This window comes from Cyanistes caeruleus, chromosome 6 (genome assembly GCF_971803275.1).
Source record: "Cyanistes caeruleus chromosome 6, bCyaCae1.hap1.1, whole genome shotgun sequence".
Lineage (NCBI taxonomy): Eukaryota > Metazoa > Chordata > Aves > Passeriformes > Paridae > Cyanistes > Cyanistes caeruleus.
Window position 1 is genome coordinate 66,715,075 of NC_141706.1, and position 24,543 is coordinate 66,739,617.

The 24,543-nt window shown below is 50.7% G+C and overlaps 1 protein-coding gene across 7 annotated transcripts in view; it reads right to left on the bottom strand.

Moving 5' to 3' along the window:
- Positions 1-171: 171 nt before the first annotated feature.
- The window catches only part of ATL1 (atlastin GTPase 1), a 37,306-nt gene continuing 12,934 nt past the window's right edge, over positions 172-24,543 (bottom strand). For 3 of the 7 annotated variants that reach the window (XM_086892374.1, XM_086892370.1, XM_086892373.1), the window contains exons 2-14: positions 17,674-17,921; positions 16,704-16,838; positions 15,899-16,003; positions 15,641-15,691; positions 14,181-14,237; positions 11,075-11,167; positions 9,965-10,103; positions 8,614-8,741; positions 7,962-8,018; positions 7,325-7,396; positions 5,513-5,944; positions 4,032-4,046; positions 172-862 (exon numbers count right to left, since the gene is read on the bottom strand). In XM_086892374.1, the coding sequence (XP_086748500.1) occupies positions 752-862; positions 4,032-4,046; positions 5,513-5,944; positions 7,325-7,396; positions 7,962-8,018; positions 8,614-8,741; positions 9,965-10,103; positions 11,075-11,167; positions 14,181-14,237; positions 15,641-15,691; positions 15,899-16,003; positions 16,704-16,838; positions 17,674-17,706 (1,428 nt within the window). In that variant the 5' untranslated portion in view covers positions 17,707-17,921 and the 3' untranslated portion in view covers positions 172-751. Of the gene's footprint in view, positions 863-4,031; positions 4,047-5,500; positions 5,945-7,324; positions 7,397-7,961; positions 8,019-8,613; positions 8,742-9,964; positions 10,104-11,074; positions 11,168-14,180; positions 14,238-15,640; positions 15,692-15,898; positions 16,004-16,703; positions 16,839-17,673; positions 17,922-24,543 lie in introns of all 7 variants that reach the window. The other 4 variants (XM_086892376.1, XM_086892371.1, XM_086892375.1 and 1 more) reach the window with 2 other exon arrangements.

Sequence of the window (24,543 nt, forward strand, 5' to 3'; positions counted from 1 at the left end):
GCCCCACGGGCTTGAGGTGATGGAAGCTCTCGATGGCACCGAGCTCTGGTTCTGTCTGAGTGAATGACCCTCAAAACACCAACCCTGAAATCCCAAATCAAACCCATCAAAAACCCCAGAGGAGAAGCTCTTACCTAGATAATAAATAACTTTTCCCCTAGAACCAACTTCTTAGGAACCAAAAGCAAACTTTAATAATCCTGACAATAAAAGAATAGAAGTGTACCACACATCCTATGCACTATCATGGATAAATATGTACAGAAATACAGTGAAACTTCCTCCAGCACAGCTACAAAGTGACACTTTGTGCAGACAAACAGAAAGGGCCGCGTTCCTCACAGCACCCTTAACAGACCATAGCAGAAGTGCCCTTACAGTGTCTGATAAAGCAAGTTAATACATTTTAATTATGTTCATGGAATTAAACAGTTCAACGAAGAAAAAAAACAAAACGTGGTTACATGTTATAACTTCTTCAAGTACCTGAAATAAATCGAGTTTTGGATAAGCTTCGGCCTTTTTAGTCGCGGTATCACGTTAATTATGGTTTTCTCGGTGGTGACTAATGAAGAAAGGGGAAATAAGGCTTCATGAACGAGCTGGGAGTCGCCGGCTGTGCCAAAGCAAAGCTCTGGGCTGCGGCAGTGCCGTATGTACACGGGGCCGGGAGCGCGGCGCTGCTCCCGGCGGGCTCGGGACGGACGGGGCGAGGCTGCCGCTCCCGGGGGAGCCGCGACATCCGCGGTTCCTAAACCTTCTTCCTGTCGGAGCCCTCGGCCGGCTCGGCTCGCGGGGCGGGGAAGGCGTGGTGGTACAGGTGTCTGTGGGTGGCGGCCGCGCTGTACAGCTTGTACAAAGCCTGTGGGGAGACACACGGTCACTGCCCGGCTCCTCCTGAACCCCAAACACAGGGAACCCCAAACACAGGGAATCCCAAACACAGGGAACCCCAAACCCAGGGAACCCCAAACCCAGGGAACCCCAAACACAGGGAACCCCAAACCCAGGGAACCCCAAACCCAAGGAATCCCAAACCCAGGGAATCCCAAACACAGGGAATCCCAAACCCAGGGAACCCCAAACCCGGGGAATCCCAAACCCAGGGAATCCCAAATCCAGGGAATCCCAAACCCAGGGAATCCCAAATCCAGGGAATCCCAAACCCAGGGAATCTCAGTCCCAGAGAATCCCAAACCCAGGGAATCTCTGTCCCAGGGAATCTCAGTCCCAGAGAATCCCAAACCCAGGGAATCTCGGTCCCAGAGAATCCTGCTGCATCCCGGCCCACGCAGTCTCTGTGTGTTCTGCTCTCCAGCACAGTTTGCTCCAGTGTCCAACACACAAAGGGCTCCAACTCACGGGTTTAGGAGCCAGGGAATGACTGGAGCTGTGTTTGGGGGGTTTAGGTTGGATTTCAGGAAAGGTTCTGCCCCCAGAGCACTGCCCAGGGAATGGTGACATTCCCAAGGCTGCCGGAGCTCCAGGAGGGTTTGGACACTTCTCCCAGGGATGCCCAGGCTGGGATTGTTGGGGTGTCTGTGCAGGGCCTGGAGCTGCCCTGGATGATCCCTGTGGGCATTTCCAGCTCAGGGAATTCTGTGACTCTACAATTCAAATTTTACAAGCACCTCATCCCCTCTGAGCTCTATTAAATCATTATTTGGATGATGGCGAGGCATTTGGGGGTTGTTTTTCCCTGTGTTTGATTCCAGAGTTTTAATTCCTTCACCCTCAGCCTTACCCCCTCAGGCAGCTCCGTAATTGCACCAGGCCAAGGGCTGGGGGTGGGACTGCTCATTGTCCCCATCATTTCTCTGCAGATGATGCAGATTTTTTCTGATTTTACCATTTTCTGTTTGTCCTGGAGCCAGGCCGGGCTCAGAACAGGGCTGGGACCAGGCTCTGATCCCAGGAGAGCAACACAACACCTCTCCCATCCTTCCCTGCCTCCTCCCCACCTTCATCCCACAGCAACCAGGACACGGCTCTGGCTGCAGAGGACTTGGTGTCTCTGTCACAGCTCTGACATTTCAAATCAACTTGATGAGAGAGGAAAAAACTAACCCAAATCCCACCAGTTCCTGCTGGGGACCGCTGGCAAGGCAGGATTAGCTCTGGAAGGGGTGGGAAGAGGCACCTGGCCAGCAGGAACCCACACTCCGACAGGGTGACGAGCTCCTGGTGTGCTCAGGGGGTGAATGAAGCAGGAGAGGCTGAAGGGGCAGCGAGGAGGAGGAGGGTGAGGGATGAGATGCCTCCAGAGGTGTCCAACAGGATGCTGATCCCATTCCAAATGAGATTTTGGGAGCAAAAGTGTTGTTTTGGGATTGTTTGGGAACACCAAAATTCACCTTCAAGCCCCACCTAGGTGACCTCGCAGCGTTTTGTGCTGTTTTAGAGGGTTTTGTGAGGCCAAACCAGTCCCACAGCACCAATTTTTACATGACAGGCTTTGTTCAACACCTCATCCACAGCAAATCCTGTGTTCTGCCTCTTGGTATCCCTGAGGTACCAAAGGGCTGCCCTGGCTGCTGGGCAGGGAGAGGAGAGGGATGAGGGATGGGATGGTTTTTAACAGCTTGGAATTTCTTCTGGATGAACTCCCCACAGAACTCAGAGCTGGCACTGCCAGCTGGAGCTGGGGGGCTTTGGTGACACAGGAAAACATGGAAATGTTTGGGCCAGGCTTGGACACAAAGCTGGAATAAATAATGTCCATGTGCAGAAAATTTGTCCTTTTTTTTTGGTTTAGTCAGATCCTGGTGAGGCTTTGCCCAAGGAACATTCCAGGAGATCCCACTGGGATCCTGCAGTGCTGGGCAGGAGGAGCACAGGGAACACACAAAGAGCTGCTCTGGCTGTGATCCTAAATCAGAATCCCAGAATGGATTGGGTTGGAAGGAACCCCTAAAGATCATCTAGTTCCAATCCCCCCTGGAATAAGCAGGGGAGATTCCACTGTCCCAGAGTGCTCCAAGCCCCATCCAGCCTGGCCTTGGACACTCCCAGGGATCCAGGGGCAGCCACAGCTTCTCTGGGCACCCTGTGCCAGAGGCTCCCCACCCTCACATCAGGAATTCCTTCCCAATCTCCCATCCATCCCTGCCCTCTGGCACTGGGAGCCATTCCCTGGGTCCTGTCCCTCCATCCCTTGTCCCCAGTCCCTCTCCAGCTCTCCTGGAGCCTCTTCAGGCCCTGCAAGGGGCTCTGAGCTCTCCCTGGAGCCTTCTTCTCTCCAGGGGAGCATTCCCAGCTCTCCCAGGCTGGCTCCAGAGCAGATGGGCTCCAGTCCTTGGAGCAGCTCTGTGGCCTCCTCTGGATTTGTTCCAGCAGCTCCACATGTTCCTGATGCTGGACTCCAGGGCTGGGGGCAGCTCTGCAGGTGGGGTCTCACCTGGCTGGGGCAGAGGGGCAGAATCTCCCTCTCTCATCCAGGTTTTCCTGCTCCTGGAAGGTCTGTACAGGGAGCATTTTTCCCTCAGAGCAGCTCCCCTGCCAAACTGGGAGAGCAGGATTGTGTTCCATGTGCTGCCCAGGGAGATGCTGGGGGGTGAACTCTGCCTCCTGGGCTCTGCATTCAGCTTAATCCAATATGGGGTGGTTTTCCCCCAAAAAAACACGTGCAGCAATTCCAGCAGCACGGAGAGGCCTGGCCAGGCATGGAGACTTCTCAGCTGTCCCTAAACAGCTCCAAAACAATCTGAGCTTTGGGTTTGACCTCCTGGCACAACAGGAAAATTCCCAAACAGAACTGATGGGAGAAAGATGAAAATTCCCATTGTATCCTGACATTCCCCACCCAAATCTCTCTCCCACTTGGCTCCCAGCAGTGCCCACATCCACACCCTTCTCCAGGCATCTGGATCCCAAGGAACAGCCAGAGCCAGCCAGGCCAGGAGCTGCTGCCCAGAGCCCTTGTGACTCCCATCCTCCACCAGCCCAAAGGTGCTTTTGGGGCCAAGAAGCTTTTCCCAGGAGCCCAGGGCCCCGCTGGCCCCGGCAGCACGCGGAGAACAAGAGGCACTTACCTCATTCGTGCTTCCCTGGGAGAGGCATTGGGAAAGGGGAGACAGAAAGAGAAAGAAACAGCTCTGTGTATCTCAGTGTTCATGGGAGCTCATCCCTGGGGTGTTCCCTGAAGGGCTCATCCCAAACTGGTCCCCTCTTGGAGCCCCTCCCTGCTCTGTCCATCCCTCCTGCACCTGGTCCCAGCCCCATGGGACAGAGCTGCTGGCAGAGTCACCCAGCCCAGCCCCTCCCCTCTGCCACAAATCCTTCCTGGGAGAACTTTCCCTCTGCTTGGAGAGCCACGGGGGGCTGGGGAAGCCAGGAACGGCTCCAAGCACTTTACCCTCTTTATTTTGCCCCAGCTGGAGATGTTGCAAGTGGGCAGCACCTCTGGCTTCCTGTCCTGTCCTTGCTGAACTCCCGCTGCTAATTGCACTGGGATGGATTTAAATATCCCAGCACATCCCAAAGGCTCCTGGGGAGTGTCCCTGGGCAAACTGAGCCACTGCAGGGGCTTTACTGGGGGTGCTCAGGTGCTGGGGACAGGGCAGCCAGGCTAAATCCACCTGGAACGCTGCTCTGCTGAGCAGCACCACTGCCCAGCCCTGCAATGAGGCAACATCAGTAAATGCTGCCTTTATTTCCCCCAGGGCTGCATGGGCAGCTGCAGCAGCACAGGGAAGCAGGGAAATGTCCTTGTTCTCCATGAAAACCTCACTGGTGGAGGAAGAACAGGGAAGGAGAAGGGCCCTTCCTGCCAGAAATCAGAGCTGGGATGGCTCCTGAGGGATGAGCTCGTGCAGCTCTGCCGTGGGAAGAGCAGGAGGGCACTTCTGGCTCTCTGGACACATGGATTGTACCCCTGGATGGGGTGCAGGGGTCTGGGGGAGTCTGTGGGGGCTGTTCCCTTTTCTGCAGTGGGAAATCAGGGGCTGGTGCCAAAAGAGGCAGAGCCAAGATCTGGGAGAGCCAAAATCCCTGCCCTGAAGCAGGGGAGAGCGATGGCAGCTCCTCCTGAACAGCCACAGCCGTGCACAACCAAGCACAGGATCCTCCCCAGGGGATCCCTGGCATTCCCACAAGGCTCCACAAAACCACAAGAAGGAAAGAAAAAGGCAGAACAAAAGAGCTCACTGGGATTTTTCTCAGATCTACACAGCTTGTTTTCCACACTGGACAGGAACTGGAGGCTCAGAGACACAGCTCCAGCCTTGCTCACCTTACAACAAACTCCACAAACTCATCCACAAACAATTCCTCTGCCCCTCCTCTCCCCATCTGGAAGGTCTAAGGAACGGATTAAAACTTCAATTAAAACTGAAAAGGCATCCCTGCACTGATCACAGCACAAAGAGCCAGATCTAACAACCCTAAAAACCAAAACCATCTCGAAGTGGGGAGGAAAATCCCCAGGAAAACTCAACACTTAAACAAAACCCAGTGGGGTGCAGGGAGGTTGCTTTTCATGCACCGCTTTAAAATCAAAAGCTCTTTATCCTACCTGATCCCACAAGGCTGCAGCCACTTGATCTATTACAGCTCCCAGCTCTCTGTACTCCCCAGAGTATCTGATATAAGCCCAGGTACAGAGTGTGATAAGTGTCAAGCCCAGAATCATGTTGCACAGGCTGGCTATGATGTCCAAGCCAATGAAGCCGGTGACGCCGGCCAGGACGTAGGTGATGAAGATGACGACGAAGAGCGTGGCCGGGGTGCGGGCGGCGTGGAAGATGTTCTTGCTGTCGTTGTGTTTGATGTACTGGATGTAGAGCTCGTCGATTTCAGCCTCCAGCTGCTGCAGGTAGCGGCGGCTGAACTCCTCCCCTCCCATCTTCTTGACGCCGCGGAAAAGCCGCACGGCCTCTTCCTTCAGCTCCGCGTGTTTGGTCTGCAGGTCGCTGGGAGCCAGGAAGGGTTTGTCACCTCCACACACCTGGGTGGGGAACAGGGGGAGAGAGCTGCTGGAATGGCACTGCTGAGATGGGGAAATCGCTGCTGAGATGGGGAAATCGCTGCTGAGATGGGGAAATCAGCCCTGGAATGGCACTGATGACATGGGGAAATCACTGCTGAGACAGGGAAATCAGCCCTGGAATGGCACTGCTGAGACAGGGAAATCACTGCTGAGACAGGGAAATCAGCCCTGGAATGGCACTGCTGAGATGGGGAAATCACTGCTGAGACAGGGAAATCAGCCCTGGAATGGCACTGCTGAGATGGGGAAATCACTGCTGAGACAGGGAAATCAGCCCTGGAATGGCACTGCTGAGATGGGGAAATCACTGCTGAGACAGGGAAATCAGCCCTGGAATGGCACTGCTGAGACAGGGAAATCACTGCTGAGACAGGGAAATCAGCCCTGGAATGGCACTGCTGAGATGGGGAAATCACTGCTGAGACAGGGAAATCAGCCCTGGAATGGCACTGCTGAGACAGGGAAATCACTGCTGAGACAGGGAAATCAGCCCTGGAATGGCACTGCTGAGATGGGGAAATCACTGCTGAGACAGGGAAATCAGCCCTGACATGGGGAAGTCACTGCTGAGACAGGGAAATCAGCCCTGGAATGGCACTGATGACATGGGGAAATCACTGCTGAGATGGGGAAATCACCACTGGGACAGGGAAATCAGCCTTGGAATGGCACTGATGACATGGGGAAATGACCCCTGACATGGGGAAATCACTGCTGAGACAGGGAAATCACCCCTGACACATGGAAATCACCCCTGGAATGTCACTGCTGACACAAGGAATTCATCCCTGACACGAGGAAATCATCCCTGAAATGGCACTGCTGACACAGGGAAATCATTCCTGACACAGGGAAATCAGCCCTGACATGGGGAAATCAGCCCTGTCATGTCACCCTTGAGACAGGGAAATCAGCCCTGAAATGGCACTGCTTATACACAGAAATCACTCCTGAAATGTCACTGTAGACACAGGGAAATCCCTCCTGACACAAGGAAATCACTCCTGAAACATCACTCCTAACACAGGGATATCTGAAATTATGGTTAGGGATTAGGGGTTATGGTTTGGGAAGGAATTCCTGGCTGGGAGGGAGGTGAGGCCCTGGCACAGGGTGCCCAGAGCAGCTGTGGCTGCCCCTGGATCCCTGGCCAAGGCCAGGCTGGATGGGACTTGGAGCAACCTGGGACAGTGGAAGGTGTCCCTGCCATGGCAGGGGTGGGATTGGATGAGCTTTAAACTCCTTTCCAACCCAAACAATTCTGGTATTCCATGAATCTATGACAGGAGAGCCAGGGGACAGAAAGGGACAGGAAGAGACAAACTCAGCAGCACCCACCTCCTCCATCCTCTTGCTGTAGGTGTCTTTGGCAGTGGCAACTGCTGCTAAATTGTTGGCTTCTGCTGTGGCCTGTGAGGGCAAAAGGGACACAAAATTTAGGTGCAGAAAGACAGGGTTAAGCTGTGCAAGTGCAGGACATGCATGTGGCACCCAGAATTAGCCAAGGGGCTCTCCCAGCCTCCAGCTGATCCCAAAAAAGCTCATCCCATATTTACACATCCAAGAGCCTGCTTGAAGAGAGGATTCCTTCCCTCCAAGCCAGAGCTATGAAAACTTTGGCTTCAGCTGTGGGAACCAGCAAGGAAAGAGATAAAAGGCTCAGCCACAAGTAAACAGCTCCAGTAGCCACTTCTCCCATGTGTCACCTCCCTGTGTGGCCCCAAGGATGTCATTCACCTGCAGGCAACCATTCCAGCTGAGCTGGCTGCTGCTGTGTGCAGCCAGCAATTCCCCACACTCCATCCCAGGTGTGATTCCTCAGCCATGGCAGGCTCGTGGTGCCAAGCTCTTCCCCTTGGGTGCTTACACTGAGGCATTTGGAATAAAGTCCCAGCAGACCCACTGTGCTGCACAATTCCTGAGAATTAATGGCAATTCCAGTGCAGGAATTCCCACAGATCCCACTCACACATACCTGCAGCATCGATTTGGGGTGTGGCAACTCCTCCCCTTGGTAGATCTTTATGTATGCCTGGAAAAGAGCAGGGAAAAGGGAATTGTGTGGAATGCAGCACACAGGAGCAACACCAACCACCCCCACCCAGCTCCAGACAGGGCTCAGAAGCAGGGAAGAGAAGGATGCTCCAGCACAAGATGGCTTTGGTCAGAAAATGCCACTCCTTGGGTGGCCTGGGTCAGTCACTGGAGGCTCTCCCTCCTCCACTCACTCCCAGTATCCCTCCCAAAGGATCTGCACCTACCTCTGGCCTTTCCCTGGAGGAGAAGGAGCCAAGGTAGCCCTGGAGAGTAGGTGGGGAGAATTACTCACCAATGTCTCGCAAGGAAATGTCCCAGTAGCCATGACAACAAAAATAAGCTTTTTCCAAAGGCAATTGGAACAGAGCCCTCAGCTTATCCCCCTCTAGCCCTCATTTTCTCAGGGAAGAAAAACAGCTCCTCCCACTTTTTGGGCTCGCTGTGTGGTCAAATACATGACCATGAGGTGTTTGACCTCTGCTGCAGCGAGTCAGGACTGTCAGTGCTGCCCTGCCTGCTGCTGCTGCTTTCCCTTTTAGCTACAGCAAAATTCCACAGAGGAATAAATCCACTTTCTATTAAATAAACACCTTAAAATACTCCACAAGGCCTCGACAGGTGATATGGTTTCCATTGATCTCCTTAACATCCAGGTTCTCGGGACTAAGAAGCCAAGGAATCAAAATCTTTAAGTTCTTGATGAATTCATCGTCTATTTCTGGAAAAAAAAAAAAAAAAAAAAAGAAAAAAGAGGCATCACAGAGTCCCAGAATAGTTTGGGTTGGAAGGGACATTAAAGACCATCATGTTCCAATCCCCAGCCATGGATGGTTCTTCCCCCAGAGGGTGGAAGGAACAGGCTCCACAGGGAATGGGCACAGCCCCAAAGCTGCCCAGAGCTCCAGGAGGATTTGGACAAAACTCTCAGGGATGCACAGGGTGGGATTTCTGGTGTTTCCATTAAATTAATCTGTATGGGACTGAAGGCAGGAGAAAACAAATGCAACAGCCAGGAATTTGGAAGGTAACAGAGAGCAGGGAAGATCCCTCACGTTTCTTCCATCAGAGCACAAAAAGCTGAGTACAGCTCTGAGGCAACAAGATAATTGTGAAAATTGTGTCAAGAAGCTGCTGACAGCTCCTGTCTGCACACAGCACTTGTTCCATACTCTTCAGCACCTGGGATTAAGGGGGAGCTCCAGGGATCAGCTCAGTTTCCACCAGCACATCTCCCTCCCTGTCCCTCCTGCTTAGCGTGGAGTTTGCCAGGACTGAGTCTGAGCCAGACAAAACCAGGGAAAAAATCACATCTTCACTTGCTAATTTATTTTAAGTAGCTAATGGTCCACTTTATTGCTAAGATTGCAGCAGCCTGGAACCAGCCATGCTGGTGAGGAGGTCACAACAAACACCTAAAAATATCCCCAGCACGTGGCTCCATTTGGGGTGGAGAATCTCACCACAGCTCTCTTCTCCTTTTTAACCTGCTGAACCAAGCCTGCCCTGTAGGGAAACCACGGATCAGATAAATCAGGCAGATTAAATATTCCCTGGAAAGCTTTTCAAAGTGAAATAACGTTCTGAGAGCTTGTGGAACCAGCCTTGCAGCCACCAGGCTCTGCCTGTGCAGGTGAGGCACAGGAATTTAACTTCACACCATGTCCATAAACATCCAGTCTCATTCCTGCCCTTCCCAGTTTTCCTATCAGTGTCCTGGGTACTGCCAGCAGCTCTCAGCCTCCCACACCTTCTCCCCCTCCACGTCTGTCTGCTGCACTGGGAAGCAGCAGATGGGGGTGTGAACGTCACTGGGAGGAGGATCCAACTCCTGTCCCAGAAGTTTTTTCATGGAAAATACTTATGGGGGTTTCAGGAACAAGCAGGACAGTCTGCCAGGGCTTCTAAGGAATCAGAGTAGAAACCAGAGCTTTGCCTTTGTACCTTTCAGTTTTCCATCGAAATTGGGGTTGGTGGCGACTTTGAGGCCGGGGTGAGGTAAGAGGAAGCAGGAGATTTTGGTGAAGCAGGAATGGATGTGCTTCCTGACATTCTGCAGCTCTTCGTGCTGATTGCCTGACACCTGTGGAGACAACGAATCACAGAATATCCTGAGCTGGAAATGCCCACAGGGATCATCCAGGGCAGCTCCAGGCCCTGCACAGACCCCCCCAACAATCCCAGCCTGGGCATCCCTGGGAGAAGTGTCCAAATGCTCCTGGAGCTCTGGAGCCTTGGGAATGTCACCATTCCCTGGGCAGTGCCAGCACCCTCTGGGGGCAGAACCCTTCCCTGAAATCCAACCTGAACCTCCCCTGGTACAGCTCCAGCCCTGCCCTCAGGTTCTGTCAGTGGCCACCAGAGAGAAGAGCTCAATGCTGCCCATCTACTTCCCACAGTTTGGGATCAGAGTTTCCTTCTGACAGGAATATGGGATAAAGCTGGCAGGAACACAGGATACTCCACACAGTGGATGAAAGGAACACAGGAGATTCCACAGGCATGAGGACAAAGAGAAGGAACTGGAGTATCTCTGACCACATGGCCTGGAGCATGTTATTATCATTTGGAAAATGCACATTTCCATGGATGACCAGAATACAAAAACATTTGGGATTTCCCACTAGGGCCTTCCTTGTCTCACATTTAATTAGGACTCTCCACTACCAGATCACCCATGCATTTCCTGACTGATCCCAAGCAGCCCTTGCCCATTATCTTTATTGTACAACTCCCTAAATTACCAAAGCATCATTCTCTTGGGAATTTGCTGACTCCCACTGCTGTCCACTCTCCTAGAGAGTTCCAGAAGCCTGAACATGGCAAGGAAATTTCACCCTCCCCAAACTCCTCCTCTGTGATTTTAAGGCACTGACTGTGACCACACCTGACATCCAGTGCTGATGCCACCCATCTGAACAGGAAAATCATGGAATCACAGAGTGGATTGGGTGGGAAAGGACTTTAAAGCTCATCCAGTTCCACCCCCTGCCATGGGCAAGGACATTTCCACTATCCAAGGTTGCTCCAGAACCAAGAGCAGGCAAAACATACCTTCAGCCTCTTCTCCAAAAATCTTGCACCACCATCAGATCCATAGGAAAATTCATAAGGGAAGCTCCAGTCACGAACAAGGAATATAAGGGACTGGAAAACACACAACAGTGGGGTCAGTGAGCTGCTGCTCTGAGCCCACAGCAGTGGCTGAGCACCCTCTGCACCCTCACCCTCATTTCAAACCACACCAAAACCTGGCCCTGAGCCTTTTCCCAGCTCCAGCAGCATCTCCCACCTTTCCTGGTGGAAATAAGAGGTCCCTGTGTGCAGGGACTGACACCACTCCACTGTCCCACAAGAAAAAGGGGGAGAACCCCCCCAAAATACTGCACCAGTTTGAGTCCCTGGCTGGGAGAACAACATCAATCAGCTAAACTGCCCAAGAAAAGGGATTGTTGCTAACCAGGACAAAAGGCAGCAAGCTCCCTAATTCCAGCCACATTTAGTTCCATCCTATGGGAATTCTACAGGCTCATTTTTTCAGCCTTTTTCACTGGGCAGCCTTCCAGACAGACTTTTCATGAGAAGCAGATGCAGAGGAATGAGGGTGAATAAGAAATCATTGGCTTTTGTAATCTTTATTGAGGCATTCAAAGTTCCTGAGCAATAAATAAATAAATACCAGAACGGTCAACTTTGAATATTTAAAAAAAAAAATAAGTTTTCAGAAAAAAATCAGGTCTCCACTGCCTCATCTGTACAAGGGACCAACATCCCATGTAGGAAATAAAGGGTTTAGAGGGGGAAGTCCTGAATGCCAAAGCCCAGGAGGGTCTGGCAGAGATGCCAGGGTTCCTCTCATGCACACAGATAAGCAAGTCAGTAAGTGGAACCCATTTCATTGGAATTTCCCTAAAATTCATCTATGCTTAGAACAAAAAAAAATCTAATGGAGGGAGGGGAAATATTCCTGCTATTTCTCTTCCATAAAACATCAGAAAAAGTTAAAAAAAAAAAAGGAGAGAACAGTGAGTTGGCCTTTTTGAATTGCAGGAGAAGCCAGAGTGACTGCACCCAGTGAGCTGGTTCAGGACATGCTGTTCTCAAACACCAAGAGATGCTTAAGAGACATGTCCATGTTTAGGACTTTTTCCACAAACACATTATGCATGCCTTGAATTGGGAATTATTCTTTTTTTCTCAAGTAAAATTGTTGTTCCAGACAGGCTGTGTTTACCACTGCCTTTGTGAAGGCCCCACATTCAGGGCCAGCCTTTGGTGAGAGCTCCTCAGAGTAAGGAGAGGAGGGAGACAAAGGGGAAATGAGGAGGGAGACAAAGAGGAAAGCCTTCCCTTCCCCTTCCCCTTCCCCTGCAGTTTATTCACACTTGGAGAATCCCAGGATCCCAGGATGGTTTGGTTTGGAAGGGACCTTCAAGTTCATCTAGTTCCAACCCTGCCATGGTCAGGGACACCTTCCATTGTCCCAGGCTGCTCCAAGCCCTGTCCAGCCTGGCCTTGGACACTTCCAGGGATGGAAGCCACAGCTTCTCTGGGAAAACTCTGCCAGGGCCTCTTCACCCTCACTTTTGCTGCTTTCTAATCAACACTCTCAGATTTATAAACATGTTCTGCAGGCACCAGCCCACGCTGGATGCAGACAGGAGATCATTTCTCACCTGGCCACAGCACCACTGACCCTTCTGCCACATTTGTCACACCCACAAGGGTTTCCAGCACCTTTTTTTAATTTTCCCTTGATCATTAATGAAGATGACATTGAATCAGAGAGAGCCTGGGGGGATCCCAAGGAAACACTTCTGAAGGATGTGATTCCCTGTTACAATTAGTTCAGCGTGCTCTGGCATCTATCAGTTAATGAGTTTTTAATCCATTAACAATGGATTAAACCAGACAATGCTGAGTTCATTTGCCTTTAATCAGCATCCTGGAGAGATAAGGCTGACAGAAGGGGATGGATCATGGTGAAAGTTACCTTTATCAACCCAACTCCTGGTCTTTCAAAAACAGATAATGGGATTGTTTGACAAGAATCACCATCCACAAACTGTGACTTGACAGCAATTACAGTGTTTGGGAAAATCAGAGCCTATTATCCAGCCCTAATGATTTAAGCATGTTTAAGTTTCTCCTCACAGCCTCCTTTTCACTGATGGGAGTAGGAAGTATCTCAGTTTCACTGGAATATTTGGCTACATTATCCCCACAGCTTTTAAATAAGGAGCAGGAATATTTATTTAATGTCTGGCTTTTTGCTGTACCATCTTACAATGTTCTTCAAGCTCTTGCCTGTCATATATTTTTACTATATATATTTGTAGTTTTACCATTTATCAGTCACCAGCACACAGCAGAATCCAATACACCTTAAAAATCTCAATTTTTCCACTTGTTGTATTTTTTAAAGTTTTAATTTTATTTCCACTTCCTGACCACAGACACCTTATAAACCCCTTAGTCCTTCCAGCACAATTCTCTTTTTATGTGGGAAAGAAAATGTAAAATACCTGCAACTCATTCCCAACTACTCTTTGGATTTTCACAGGATGCTTTGTACTCTTGCTGGTTTTTATTTTAGGAAGTTCACAAACCTTCATCCAACCTAATCAAAACACTCCTGTGCCTTTAAAAACAGGAACCAACCTCACCTACTGTGAATGCCCAATGCTGACCCTTTTTTTTAACCAGCTTTTCACAGGTTGGGGAGCAGAAGGACGAACAGATGTCCCTTATTTGAAGTTAACACCCCACTCACACCGAGTTTTCCCACAGCTCTGCTAATCCTTATCCTTTCATTTTGCCAGGAGCAGGGATTCCCAGGGCAGGTGAGTTCAAACCCCTCTCAGAGCAAAGATTGGGCAGAGTTCCTGACTGCAAAACCTGCTGCAAAACCAGCTGCTTTCCATGCCCGGCAGGACAGGGCAGAGCTCTCGGGATGGCAAGGGTTGGGAAAGGAAAGGAAGAGGGATGTTGGATGTATTTGGAAGCACAAAGCCCTTCCTCGGAGCAGCTGAGCCGGTCCCAGGCAGTCCCATCTCCTCCCACGCTACAAACTGCAGTGACACCTCGTGGTGAAGCCAACGGGCTCCGGGACAAACGAGCTGGCCAGGACCCTTGGACTGGCCAGGACCCTTGGACTCACCTGGAAAGGCTTCTGGAATGTCTCCTCCATGGCCAGCCGGCCGTACTCGGTGAACAGCTGGAAGGAGAGAACAGGACAGTGAGTTTGTCACTGCAGGCACTGTGGGGCACTGACTCTGTTCCCTGGCTCAGGTTGGATATCAGGAATGGTTCTTTCCCCAGAGGTGCTGGCACTGCCCAGGCTCCCCAGGGAACGGCCCCGAGGCTCCAGGAGGGTTTGGGCAGCGCTGCCAGGGATGCCCAGGGTTGTTGGGGTGTCTGTGCAGGGCCAGGAGCTGGATTTCATGATCCCTCTGGGTGCCTGGAGGGAATTCTGTGATTCCCTGAAGCAGTAAGGGATATTTATGAGTGGGGACTACCAGCACCACGGGCAGAGTTGGACACAGAGTGGCTCTGAGCTCCCAGCTCCCATCCCAGAGGCACAGGGAGCTGTTATGGAACCATCACCCTTGCTGAGCTCTCATGTGAGAGATCCCAGCCTGGAGCTTCTGGCTGCCAAATCTGTGGAAAATGGCTCAGATCAGCTGCTTGCTGCTGGTTTCTTACCAACCAGAAACTTCTCATGCTCCAGGGGGCTGCTGGAGCCCTGCTCCCTTTAAACACTCCAGGAAGGAGCGGAAATCAATTCAGAAATAAGTACTTTCCCTGCAAACCCCTGCTGTGCAAAGACTCTAAAATCAGCCTAGCTGCAAGATTTGAAGACTCTCCAGTCTCTCTGCACTCTAATTTCTAACTGAAGGCACAATAATGTGTTTCACAGATGCCTAAAAATGGGTCAACTTGTTAAACAGTCATGGCTTAAAATCCAAACTGAAACATCAGAGCTACACTGAATAAATTCAGTGTTAAAGAACTGTTATTGTTAATAATATTTATGGACTGAGATAATTCAGAAGTCTTCAAATGCTGAATTTTTCAGCTGGACTTTTGCTTTTCTTTCCTTTCCTTAAGCTCTTGGAAAACCCTACCTAATTAATCAATCAATCAGCTGAACAGAAGAGAAAGCAGGAGGTAATTCCAGGAAATGGGCAGGACACCTGTGCCACAGAAATCCCATTAGCTGCTTGTCTCCAACTGCCAGGGCTGGAATCACCCTTAGAGGGTCACCTGTACTGAGCCACTACCAGATGGCAACATCCAGGCTGGTAACTCACAATCACAGAATAAAGTCCCAGGATGGCTTGGGTTGGGAGGGACTTGAAATCTCATCCAGTTCCATGGGCAGGGACACCTTCCACTATCCAAGGTTGCTTCAGCCCTCATCCAAGCTGGCCTTGGACACTTCCAGGGATGAGGCAGCCACAGCCTCTCTGGGAAACCTATGCCAGGGCCTTACAAGCAGAAATTCCTTCCCAATATTCCATCTAACTCCTCCAGGAGTGGAAGCCATTCCCCATGGTCCTGTCACCCCAGGCCCTTGTAAATAGCCACAATTAGGTTACCCCTAATTACCCCTCTTACCTGCAAGTGCTGCAGATCATCCTCCTGCACATTCTGGGACAAGTTATAAACCTGCATTTAAATAAAAAACCAACTTCAGATCACTCAGAACAGCCTGTCCTTGGGGCTAACACATGGTTGGTGTGGCTAAAGCCTACGACATCCCCTGGGGACACGGGCAAGGTCCCAGGTGGTGCTGGTACAAATGGTAGGAAGGGAAGCCCTGACAGGCTCTGTAGCTGCTGGGGACTGAACTCCTCCAGCCCAGAGGTTTCTTACCTGGATGGAGCTGATCATGGTGCTGAGGGCAAACACGGTGGCTGAGTCCCTTAGGGTGGACTGGCTGTCAAAGGTGCCCTGTGTGTCCATCAGCAGCACCGCAACCTGCGGGGCACAAAGCTCCTGTCAGCACCCCCAGGCAAAGCCACCCTCAGGGGGGACTGTCAGCTGAGTTACTGTGCTGGGGTCTCACTGCTTCTGCCCCTTCAGTGGTGGGGGACAAAGGAAAAGCTCATCCCCAGCCAGCAGGGTGACTCCAGCAAAATTAATGCTCTGTGAGGGAAGTGCTCTGCTCCTCAGACATCTGCTGTCAGTGCAGAGGAGGCTCTGCCTGAGTCTGCACCAGAAACCAAACACAAATTGCACCTCCCAAACCCAAACACACTCAGCCAACGTTAGGAATCACGCCCTGAATGACTCAGTGTCACTTGGGTGCCATGCTCTGCATTGAAATGCAGATAAATACAAATATTCCAGCTGAATTTGCAGGATGCTCCAAATCCACTCTGACAACTCTGAATGAAGTCACTTTGCAACTTCTGCTCTAGGAAAGAGGAGTAGTTTGCAAGGACATGAGATTCAAGATTTCTGGGAATAGTACAGATAGGATGCCCAGAGTTGAGGGACACTTAGGGAACATATCAGGGATACTTGGACATCACATCACCTCACTGTTAAAACAATAAAGACATGGTATTGAAAACCTTCCCTAAATTTGCCCAGCCACCTAAGACAAGGCAGGAGAGTCTCAGAAGCTGGAAGAGGAAAATGAGCTGACAGCAGAGACACACACACACACACACACCTTGGTGCCATCGGGCTTGTCCACCAGGAAAACCTCGCTCCATATCTGAATCCCGGTCGTCTCCCGCTCGGAGCCGCCCCTCCAGGAGAAACCAGTCAGAGGCTCGTTGTAATCCCCAACCCAGTCCACTGCTTCCTGCAGGGAGGAACACAGGGAGTTGCTGTTAAAAAGGTAAGAGGTTAACAGAGGTGTTAAAAAGGGTAAAAGGTTAAGAACCCCATAAGGGAGGTTTTTATTTCCTTTCACTGTCAAGGCACCTCAAATCCTGGGGTGAGTTTTGGGTTCTTCACAACAAAGACATGGAGGGGCTGGAGTGTGTCCAGAGAAGGGAATGGAGCTGGGGGAGGATCTGGAGCACCAGGAGAAGCTGAGGGAGCTGGGAAGGAACTCAGCCTGGAGAAAAGGAGGCTCAGGGGGGCCTTCTGGCTCTGCACAACTCCCTGACAGGAGGGGACAGCCAGGTGGGAATCAGGCTCAAGTCCCAGGGAACAAGCAGCAGGAAAAGAGGAAACAATCTGAAGTTACACCAGAGAAAGTTTGGGCTGGATATTAGGAACATTCATTTCACTGGAAGGGTGGTCACAATTGGAACAGGCTGCCCAGGACAGTGGTGGAGTCCCTGTCCATGGAAATGTTCAAAAGACATGGATATGACACCTGAGGATATGGTTTAGTGGTGAATAAGGTAATGCTGGGTTTGCAGCTGGATTCAATGATCCTAGAGGGATTTTCCAGCCTAAATGATTCTGTGATTCAGGGCAGCAGATGTGAACATTATGTGAACATTCCTGCTCCAAAGTCAAGAGTCCACGAGAAACTTCTGCCTGGGGAAGGATCTGCTCTATTTTGTGAAGCCCACACTCATGAGAGGCTTGAGCATTCCCTAAAGCACCAAGTCCTGCCCAGCTCACCCCTGAGCAGAACATGGGAACAACAGGCCCTGGGAAAGGCCCCTGAGCTGCAGCCTTACCTTATTGTACATGTACCGCAGCATGAAGTCCATCAGGAATGATTTTCCTTTCCTAAAAGCTCCAGCCACGGACACAGCCACGACCTCCTTATCTCTGACAGCCTCGGAGAGGAGGATGCGGTTCAGGGCAGCCTCGTCCAGCTCAAAGGAGTGGTCATCTTTGACAATGAGCACCTGCACTGGCCCTGCCTTCCTCACGGATTCCTCCTCCTCAGAGCTCCACTCGTAAGTCTTGTCTGCAAAACTACCTGTGAGAACAGGGAAAACCAGAGGGGTTTGGTGCCTCCCTCTGCACACTGAGGAGTCAGGGAGAGCAGGGCTGGACAGGGCGCTAAGAGATCCCAAAACTCAAATATCCATCCCAAAATGGCATCATCCACAGCAGATCTGCTGCACCTGGCCTCAGACATCCCAGTGGATACTCCATGTTTCTTTGGGGTCATCTGACCCCGTGTTCCACACAGGCAGAGCATTCCCTGATGGAATTTCCCTTGGCAAAACACATCCATTAGATTTTACGTGGAAAACGGATCCCATGACTTCCTGCACAAACAGTGCCTGCCATAAAACCTCCCTTAGCCCTTTCTCAGCTGGAAAAGCAAAGCCCAAGCCTTCTCATCATCCCTTCTATCACATGGTCTAGGGATCTGCTCTCCTCTGGACACTCCCCACCAGGTCCTTTCCTCAAGGCTGGCTCAAAAATGGAAGCAGCTCTCCAGCTGAGGTGTCCAAGGATCTCACACCTCTATCAAAGGACACTGCCTTTGTGTATCCTGTGCCACTGATGTTCCTGTAGCAACACATTCCTGCTCCATCTGCAGCCTGAGCTGATGCTCCAAGTGCAATCTGCTGTTCCTGCCATCAGCCTCATCATCAGCATCCCCCAGGACATTCCCAGCAGGAATCAGGCCATGCAGACACAAGCTCATCCTGATAAAAGCCACTTCTCTGCTCCCAGGAGGAAAACACACACAAAGCACAAGCATTGCCCACTTTCCCAATTGGAAATGGCAAAGTTCCCTGTGGAGCAGCTGCCCAGGCTGTGGAGGGATCACACAGGAGGCTCTCACAGGACCCAGATGCGTTTTAAGACCTGCAGCCCTGGGATTTGCAAAGAGCAGGATGGCTCCAGTAATTTTCCTTTCCTGGTCTTTCCAAACTTTCCAGCACAGGGAAGAGATGCTGAAGGTGATTAATGTGCCAGTCAGCTCACCCACAGCCACGTGAAACCTCCTTGCCAGCAGGGAAAGGAGCATGAGATGGAAAGTTCCCCACATTCCAACAAAAACTTCCCAGATTGATGGCTCGGGCTGTAACTTTCCCAAATTTTGCCTCAAGCTAAACCTCCTCAGTCTCTGTTTCAGCCCCTGACCCTGGGGACCCAATTTTGAGCCGTTTCAAAGCACAAGGACTGTGTGTGCACATGCTAAAAGAGAAGTTATAAATATCAAGAGGAATAGGATTTGCCCATTCCAGGCCTCTCTATAAAGAAGCCTCCAGCAGTAACTCTATATTTTAAATAACAGCAGCACTTTTGTGATTTCCTAAGATCCCACAAGGAAGTACCAGGATCATTAAGCCTGGTTGCCAGGGGATTTCTGGTGGCTCTTGGACATATACTATGAGCTTTCTTTGCTCACAGCTGAAAGACAAAGATCTTTTCTTTCCATTGCTTGGAGGTTTTTTAGCTAAACAAAAGTCCCAAATGCTGTGAAAAGTGAGATTCTCCACCAGACTGCAGCACTAAAATCCTTTTGAGCCCCTGCCCTGTGTCACTGCTTAGGGGCCTCCAGGAAAAAAAACAAAAAAATCCTTCCCATTTCAAATCCATGGAGTCAGGATCCAGGCACATATTGCCAGATGAAGGTGTCTGAGAGCAGGCACACACCAAACACCTTTTCCAGCACTGAGGAATTGCCAACAGGTAAGGACAGCCAGGTGCCAAAGGGCCACAGGCTCGTGTGCTCTCTTTAGGCACTGCCAAGCTGCCATAGAAAGGATAGGAAATACCTCCCCTCTTGTGGTGTTTCCCAAAGCCCTGCTCAGCTAACCCAAGTCCTATTTTTATTTTCTTCTTCCAGCTACACAGAAAGGACAGTGGAGAGATCCTTGGATAGGATGTGACTCATGGCGGGGGCAGGAAAAGATTTGTAAATCAAATTAAACTTAAATATTTGTGACTCTAACTCAGCCATCAGGGTGCAACAGCTGTGCCACCTTCCCAGACCAGACAGATCCCACCTCCAGGCACAGAGGGAAGTGGGACCAGCTCTTTGGCTGGAGCCCCTCTGCTCTGGAGCCAGTCTGGGAGAGCTGGGAGTGCTCACCTGGAGAAGAGAAGGATCCAGGGAGAGCTCAGAGCCCCTTGCAGGGACTGAAGGGGCTCCAGGAGAGCTGGAGAGGGACTGGGGACAAGGGATGGAGGGACAGGACACAGGGAATGGCTCCCAATGCCAGAGGGCAGGGATGGATGGGAGATTGGGAAGGAATTCCTTGCTGGGAGGGTGGTGAGCCCCTGGCACAGGGTGCCCAGAGCAGCTGTGGCTGCCCCTGGATCCCTGGAAGTGTCCAAGGCCAGGCTGGATGGGGCTTGGAGCAGCCTGGGACAGTGGAAGGTGTCCCTGCCATGGCAGGGGTGGAACTGGACGAACTTCCAACCCAAAATATTCTAGGATTCCATTTATGATTTATGTTTTTACTCATCCTGCACTAGCAGTTGGTACCAAGATGGGCACAAATCCTTGGATGCTCCTGGCTCAGAGAACTGAATGGATCTCCCAGTCCTGGCCAAGGATCCAAACCCCAGCACAGGGGGCTGAGGAGAGTCCCCTGCCACCCCCACCCCACAGGGACACCTGGTACCAGATCTCCTCTCCTGGTGCCTGGATGGGATCTTCCACATCTTCTTCTCCCTCTGCTCTTTCCAGCAGCTGAACCAACAACCAGTGCAGAGAAGGAATTATTTTACCTCTTCAAATCATCAGAATCTGAAGGAGAGTCACTTTTTTAAGCAGATATTACATTATTGGGATAATGTCTCCAGACACAGAAGTGGCCAGGGTGTCCTAGGGGATATCTTTGTTTCCATCACCTGAACACCAGGAAAACCAGGCTGTCTGAACAACACAAAGCATCATGAGCAAGATATGTTGATTTCTCAGTTCCTTGGAGACAGCAGGAAAGAGGGATTATATTAAGAAGGTCTCTGAACTAATTTCATCCCTATCTCTGCTTCTTTCACATATGCCATCTGCAGACAACAGTCTTTTTCATATTTATATTCATATTTCTATGTGATGAAACTTCCAGGTTCTGTTTATTAGATTATCTGCCACACTGCAGAGCCAGGGATTATTTTATAAAATGGCTGCACACTACTGGAAATCAGTGATTTTAACTGGCCTTTCTGGCCATAAATTAGTTATCTGCCTTGAAGGAAGTGGTAAAAACTCATCTAGCCAAAAAGGAAAGGAAGGAGAGCTCAGCTTTCCTAAACACACTCTTGTTTTCACTCCTTTTCTGAGTTCTGACTCCTCCTTTCTCTCTGCTCTCTCCCGGCGCCCTGCAATTACGTCAATTCTCCAGCTGCTCATTCAGAAATTGTCAGGATCCAGCTCCTTTTCCCCATTTCATAACAGCTCATTCCCATGACTCTGGAGCGGGGTGGAAGCCACGTCTCTTTTCCATATGTTGATTCCAAGTGGGAAGGGGAAGGAGAGCAGGATTTGCGTTTTACTGGGTTGTCAGACAGCATAAAAAAAGCAAAGAATTCTTTAACTGCTCTAAGACTTGCTTTTGACTAAATTAATTAAATTGGCACAGCATATTTCACATTGTGCCTGTGTGTAGACTGACAGACACATCTAATGTAATTTACTTAATTTATTCTTCTCTAGGAGTTAATTATGTGCCACTAATTATGCAATGTTTGGTGAGTGCTTGCTGCAGCCTGTTTTCCCTTAGCCATGGAAGAACAGGTCACAGAAATGCTGACTGCTTCTCAGAGTCCCACTAAGGAATCAGCCTTGTCCTCAAGTGAGCCTGCACAATAAATACATTTCATTCCAGAGAATGAAACATAGCCATGTTCCATCATCTGTGCAAACCCTGCCTGACCAGAGCCTGAGGAAGCCAATTTGCCAGCCCTGTTCTCAGGCTCTCATGGATCCCAGGAGTCTCAGCCATCCAAGCATTGCCTGTGGAAAGCAGGGGCTGCAGCCTGGGCTCCAATTCCCCTGCTGAAATCACAATTCCAGAATAGTTTGGGTTAGAAGAGACCTTAAAAATCATCTTGTTTCACCCCCCTGCCATGGCAGGGACACCTTCCACTATCTCAGGCTGCTCCAAGCCCCATCCAGCCTGGTCTTGGACAGTTCCAGGGATCCAGGGGCAGCCACAGCTTCCCAGGACCTTACCATCCTCACAGGGAAGGATTTTTTCCTCCTATCTAATCTCATCTCTCCTTTTTTAATTTAAATCCATTTCCCATCATCATATCACTATCTGCCCATGTACAAAGTCACTTTCCTTTATTATAATCCACTTCCAATTACTGGAAGGCCACAGTGAGGTCTCCCTGGAGCTTTCACTTCTCCAGGCAAAACAATCCCAGCTCAGATGTCACACACACAAAAACACCAATGTCGGGCAGTTCTGCCTTTCTGATGGCATTCAAACCAAGTTACTGCATGGAGGACAAACTACCAAGGAGAGAAAATTGAGGTTTGATAGCAAGCTTGAATTTGCTGTTGCTGCCTTGGAATAGAGTATCCTGTATCTGTTGTGTCAGGCTGCTTATCAGCAGCTCTCAGGGGATCAGTTTGAGCAGCAGTTGTATCTGTGTGGGTCCTTTCTGGAGTTTCCATCCCAAACATATCACACTGCCACTGACAGCACCACGAGCCAAGCCCTGAACAGAGCTTGCAGTCAGCCTCCATCCCTCTGGATGCTCTCCAGAGAGCTGCAGCTTGCAGGAAAGCTTATCTGCCCTCCACAACAGCTCTGGGAAACACAGCCCTCCCTCCCCAAGCATCTCCCCTGCACTGGGCACGTTCAGCCTGGCTGCTGCTGGCACACAAGCTCTGCTCTCTGTGGCTGTGCTCAACTCTCTCTGCCACATGCCAGCCAGAGATGATCAGCAGGGCTGGGAGGGGCTGGCAGCTTCGAGCATGCACCAGGAATCCTCTCCTCCTCCTCCCCACGACAGGCTGACACAGAGCTCAGCACCTGATGCAGCCAGCCAGGGAAAAATGGGGAATAAAGCAGTCATGTGCACTGGAGAGCCAGAGCAGGGTGTTGGCCAGCAATAACCCAGCCTGGTTCTGCACAAAGGATGCACCCCAAGAGCTGAGCCTGGCCAGCTGAGAGCTGGCAAATTCCCCCAGCATGGGCTGCCAGAAGGTGTCTAGACAGAGATGCTCCTGGGCCTTCCAGAGGGTGGAGCAGGGAAGCCTGGCTGGGCAAAGTGTCTAACAGCCACCCCTGCTCTGCAGTCCTGCCTGCACCGCACCCTCTGAAGGCCAGCAGCTCAGAAATCCTCCCAAGCCAGGTTTAACCACACACACAGAGTCACCACCCCTTGCTGTGTCACAGAATCCCAGACTGGTTTGGGTTGGAAGGGATCTTAATGCTCATCTAGTTTCAACCCTTACACAAATAACACCTTCCACTATCCCAGGGTGCTCCAACCCCTACAACCTGGCCTGGAACACTTCCAGGAATCCAGGGACAGCCAAAGTTTCTTTGGGCAATCTGTGCCAGGGCCTTACCACCCTCACAGGGAAGAATTTTTTTCCAAATATCCCATCTAATCCTGCGCTCTGGCAGTGGGAAGCCATTCCCCCTTATCCTGGTACTGTGTATATCTGTGGAAATAACAGATCAAGGATGATCCCTGGAGCTGCAGGGCATCAGGACAGGTGAAGAAAACTGTTGTGAAAAAAGGAGCCCTGTCAACCAACAATCAAGAATGGCAGATAAATAGAAATGGGCTGTTCAGGGATGTGGTGGAGTCACCACCTCTGGAATGTTTAAGGAAAGACTGGATGTGGCACTCAGTGCCATGGTCTGGTTAACAAGGTGGTATTTTGGACTTGATGATCTCAGAGGTCTTTTCCAACCTAAATGACTTTGTGATTCTGTAAAAGGCAACACTTGGCAGTCTCCCTATGGGATCCCAAGCTGTCCTCTCCAAATTCAGGGCAAACTCCTACAGCTCAGCTGCACAGCTGTGTTAACACCTCTGCCAATCCAATCTGTACTCCCACACTCTCCTGGCAGGGACCCTGCTCTGCACCCTGGGATGGTTGGAGCAGGGAGCTGAGCAGGGTGCCTGCTGCTGCCAGGCTTCATCCTCACCCTTTGCTTTTCTTGGAGCAGTGGAGATGTGGAGTGCACCTTCTTCCTGAGTCACCCAGCTGGCAGCAGCACAGCTTCAGCTCCAGTGTGGCCAGCTCAGCCTCTTCTCCCCTTGGCAGAGGGAACAAGAGGATGAATGATCCTGCTGATAGCAGGAGTGGTTTGGGACCTTCCCACGTGAACCACTGCTGACAGGAGCAAGAGTTTGGATGATAACTGGCCCCCAAACCTGCCTGTTACAACATCTCAAATGCCAAAGTACAATGTGAAATTTTTAATTACAACACCTACTACATGAAGCTCCAGTGCTTAGTTGGCTCTGAAGTAAAAGCAGTTCCTACTGCTGACGAATTCCCAGGCTGAGCTTTGCAGACACAGCTTGGAAACAAAGCAAGTAAGAGGTTTTTTTGTAGAATTTTTTCAGGAAGTTTGAGGTCAGGTTAGACAGTTATGTGGCTGTGCCAGCTCAGGAAGCAGGAATGGATAAGTCAGAGGCAAGGTGGACACCTCCTA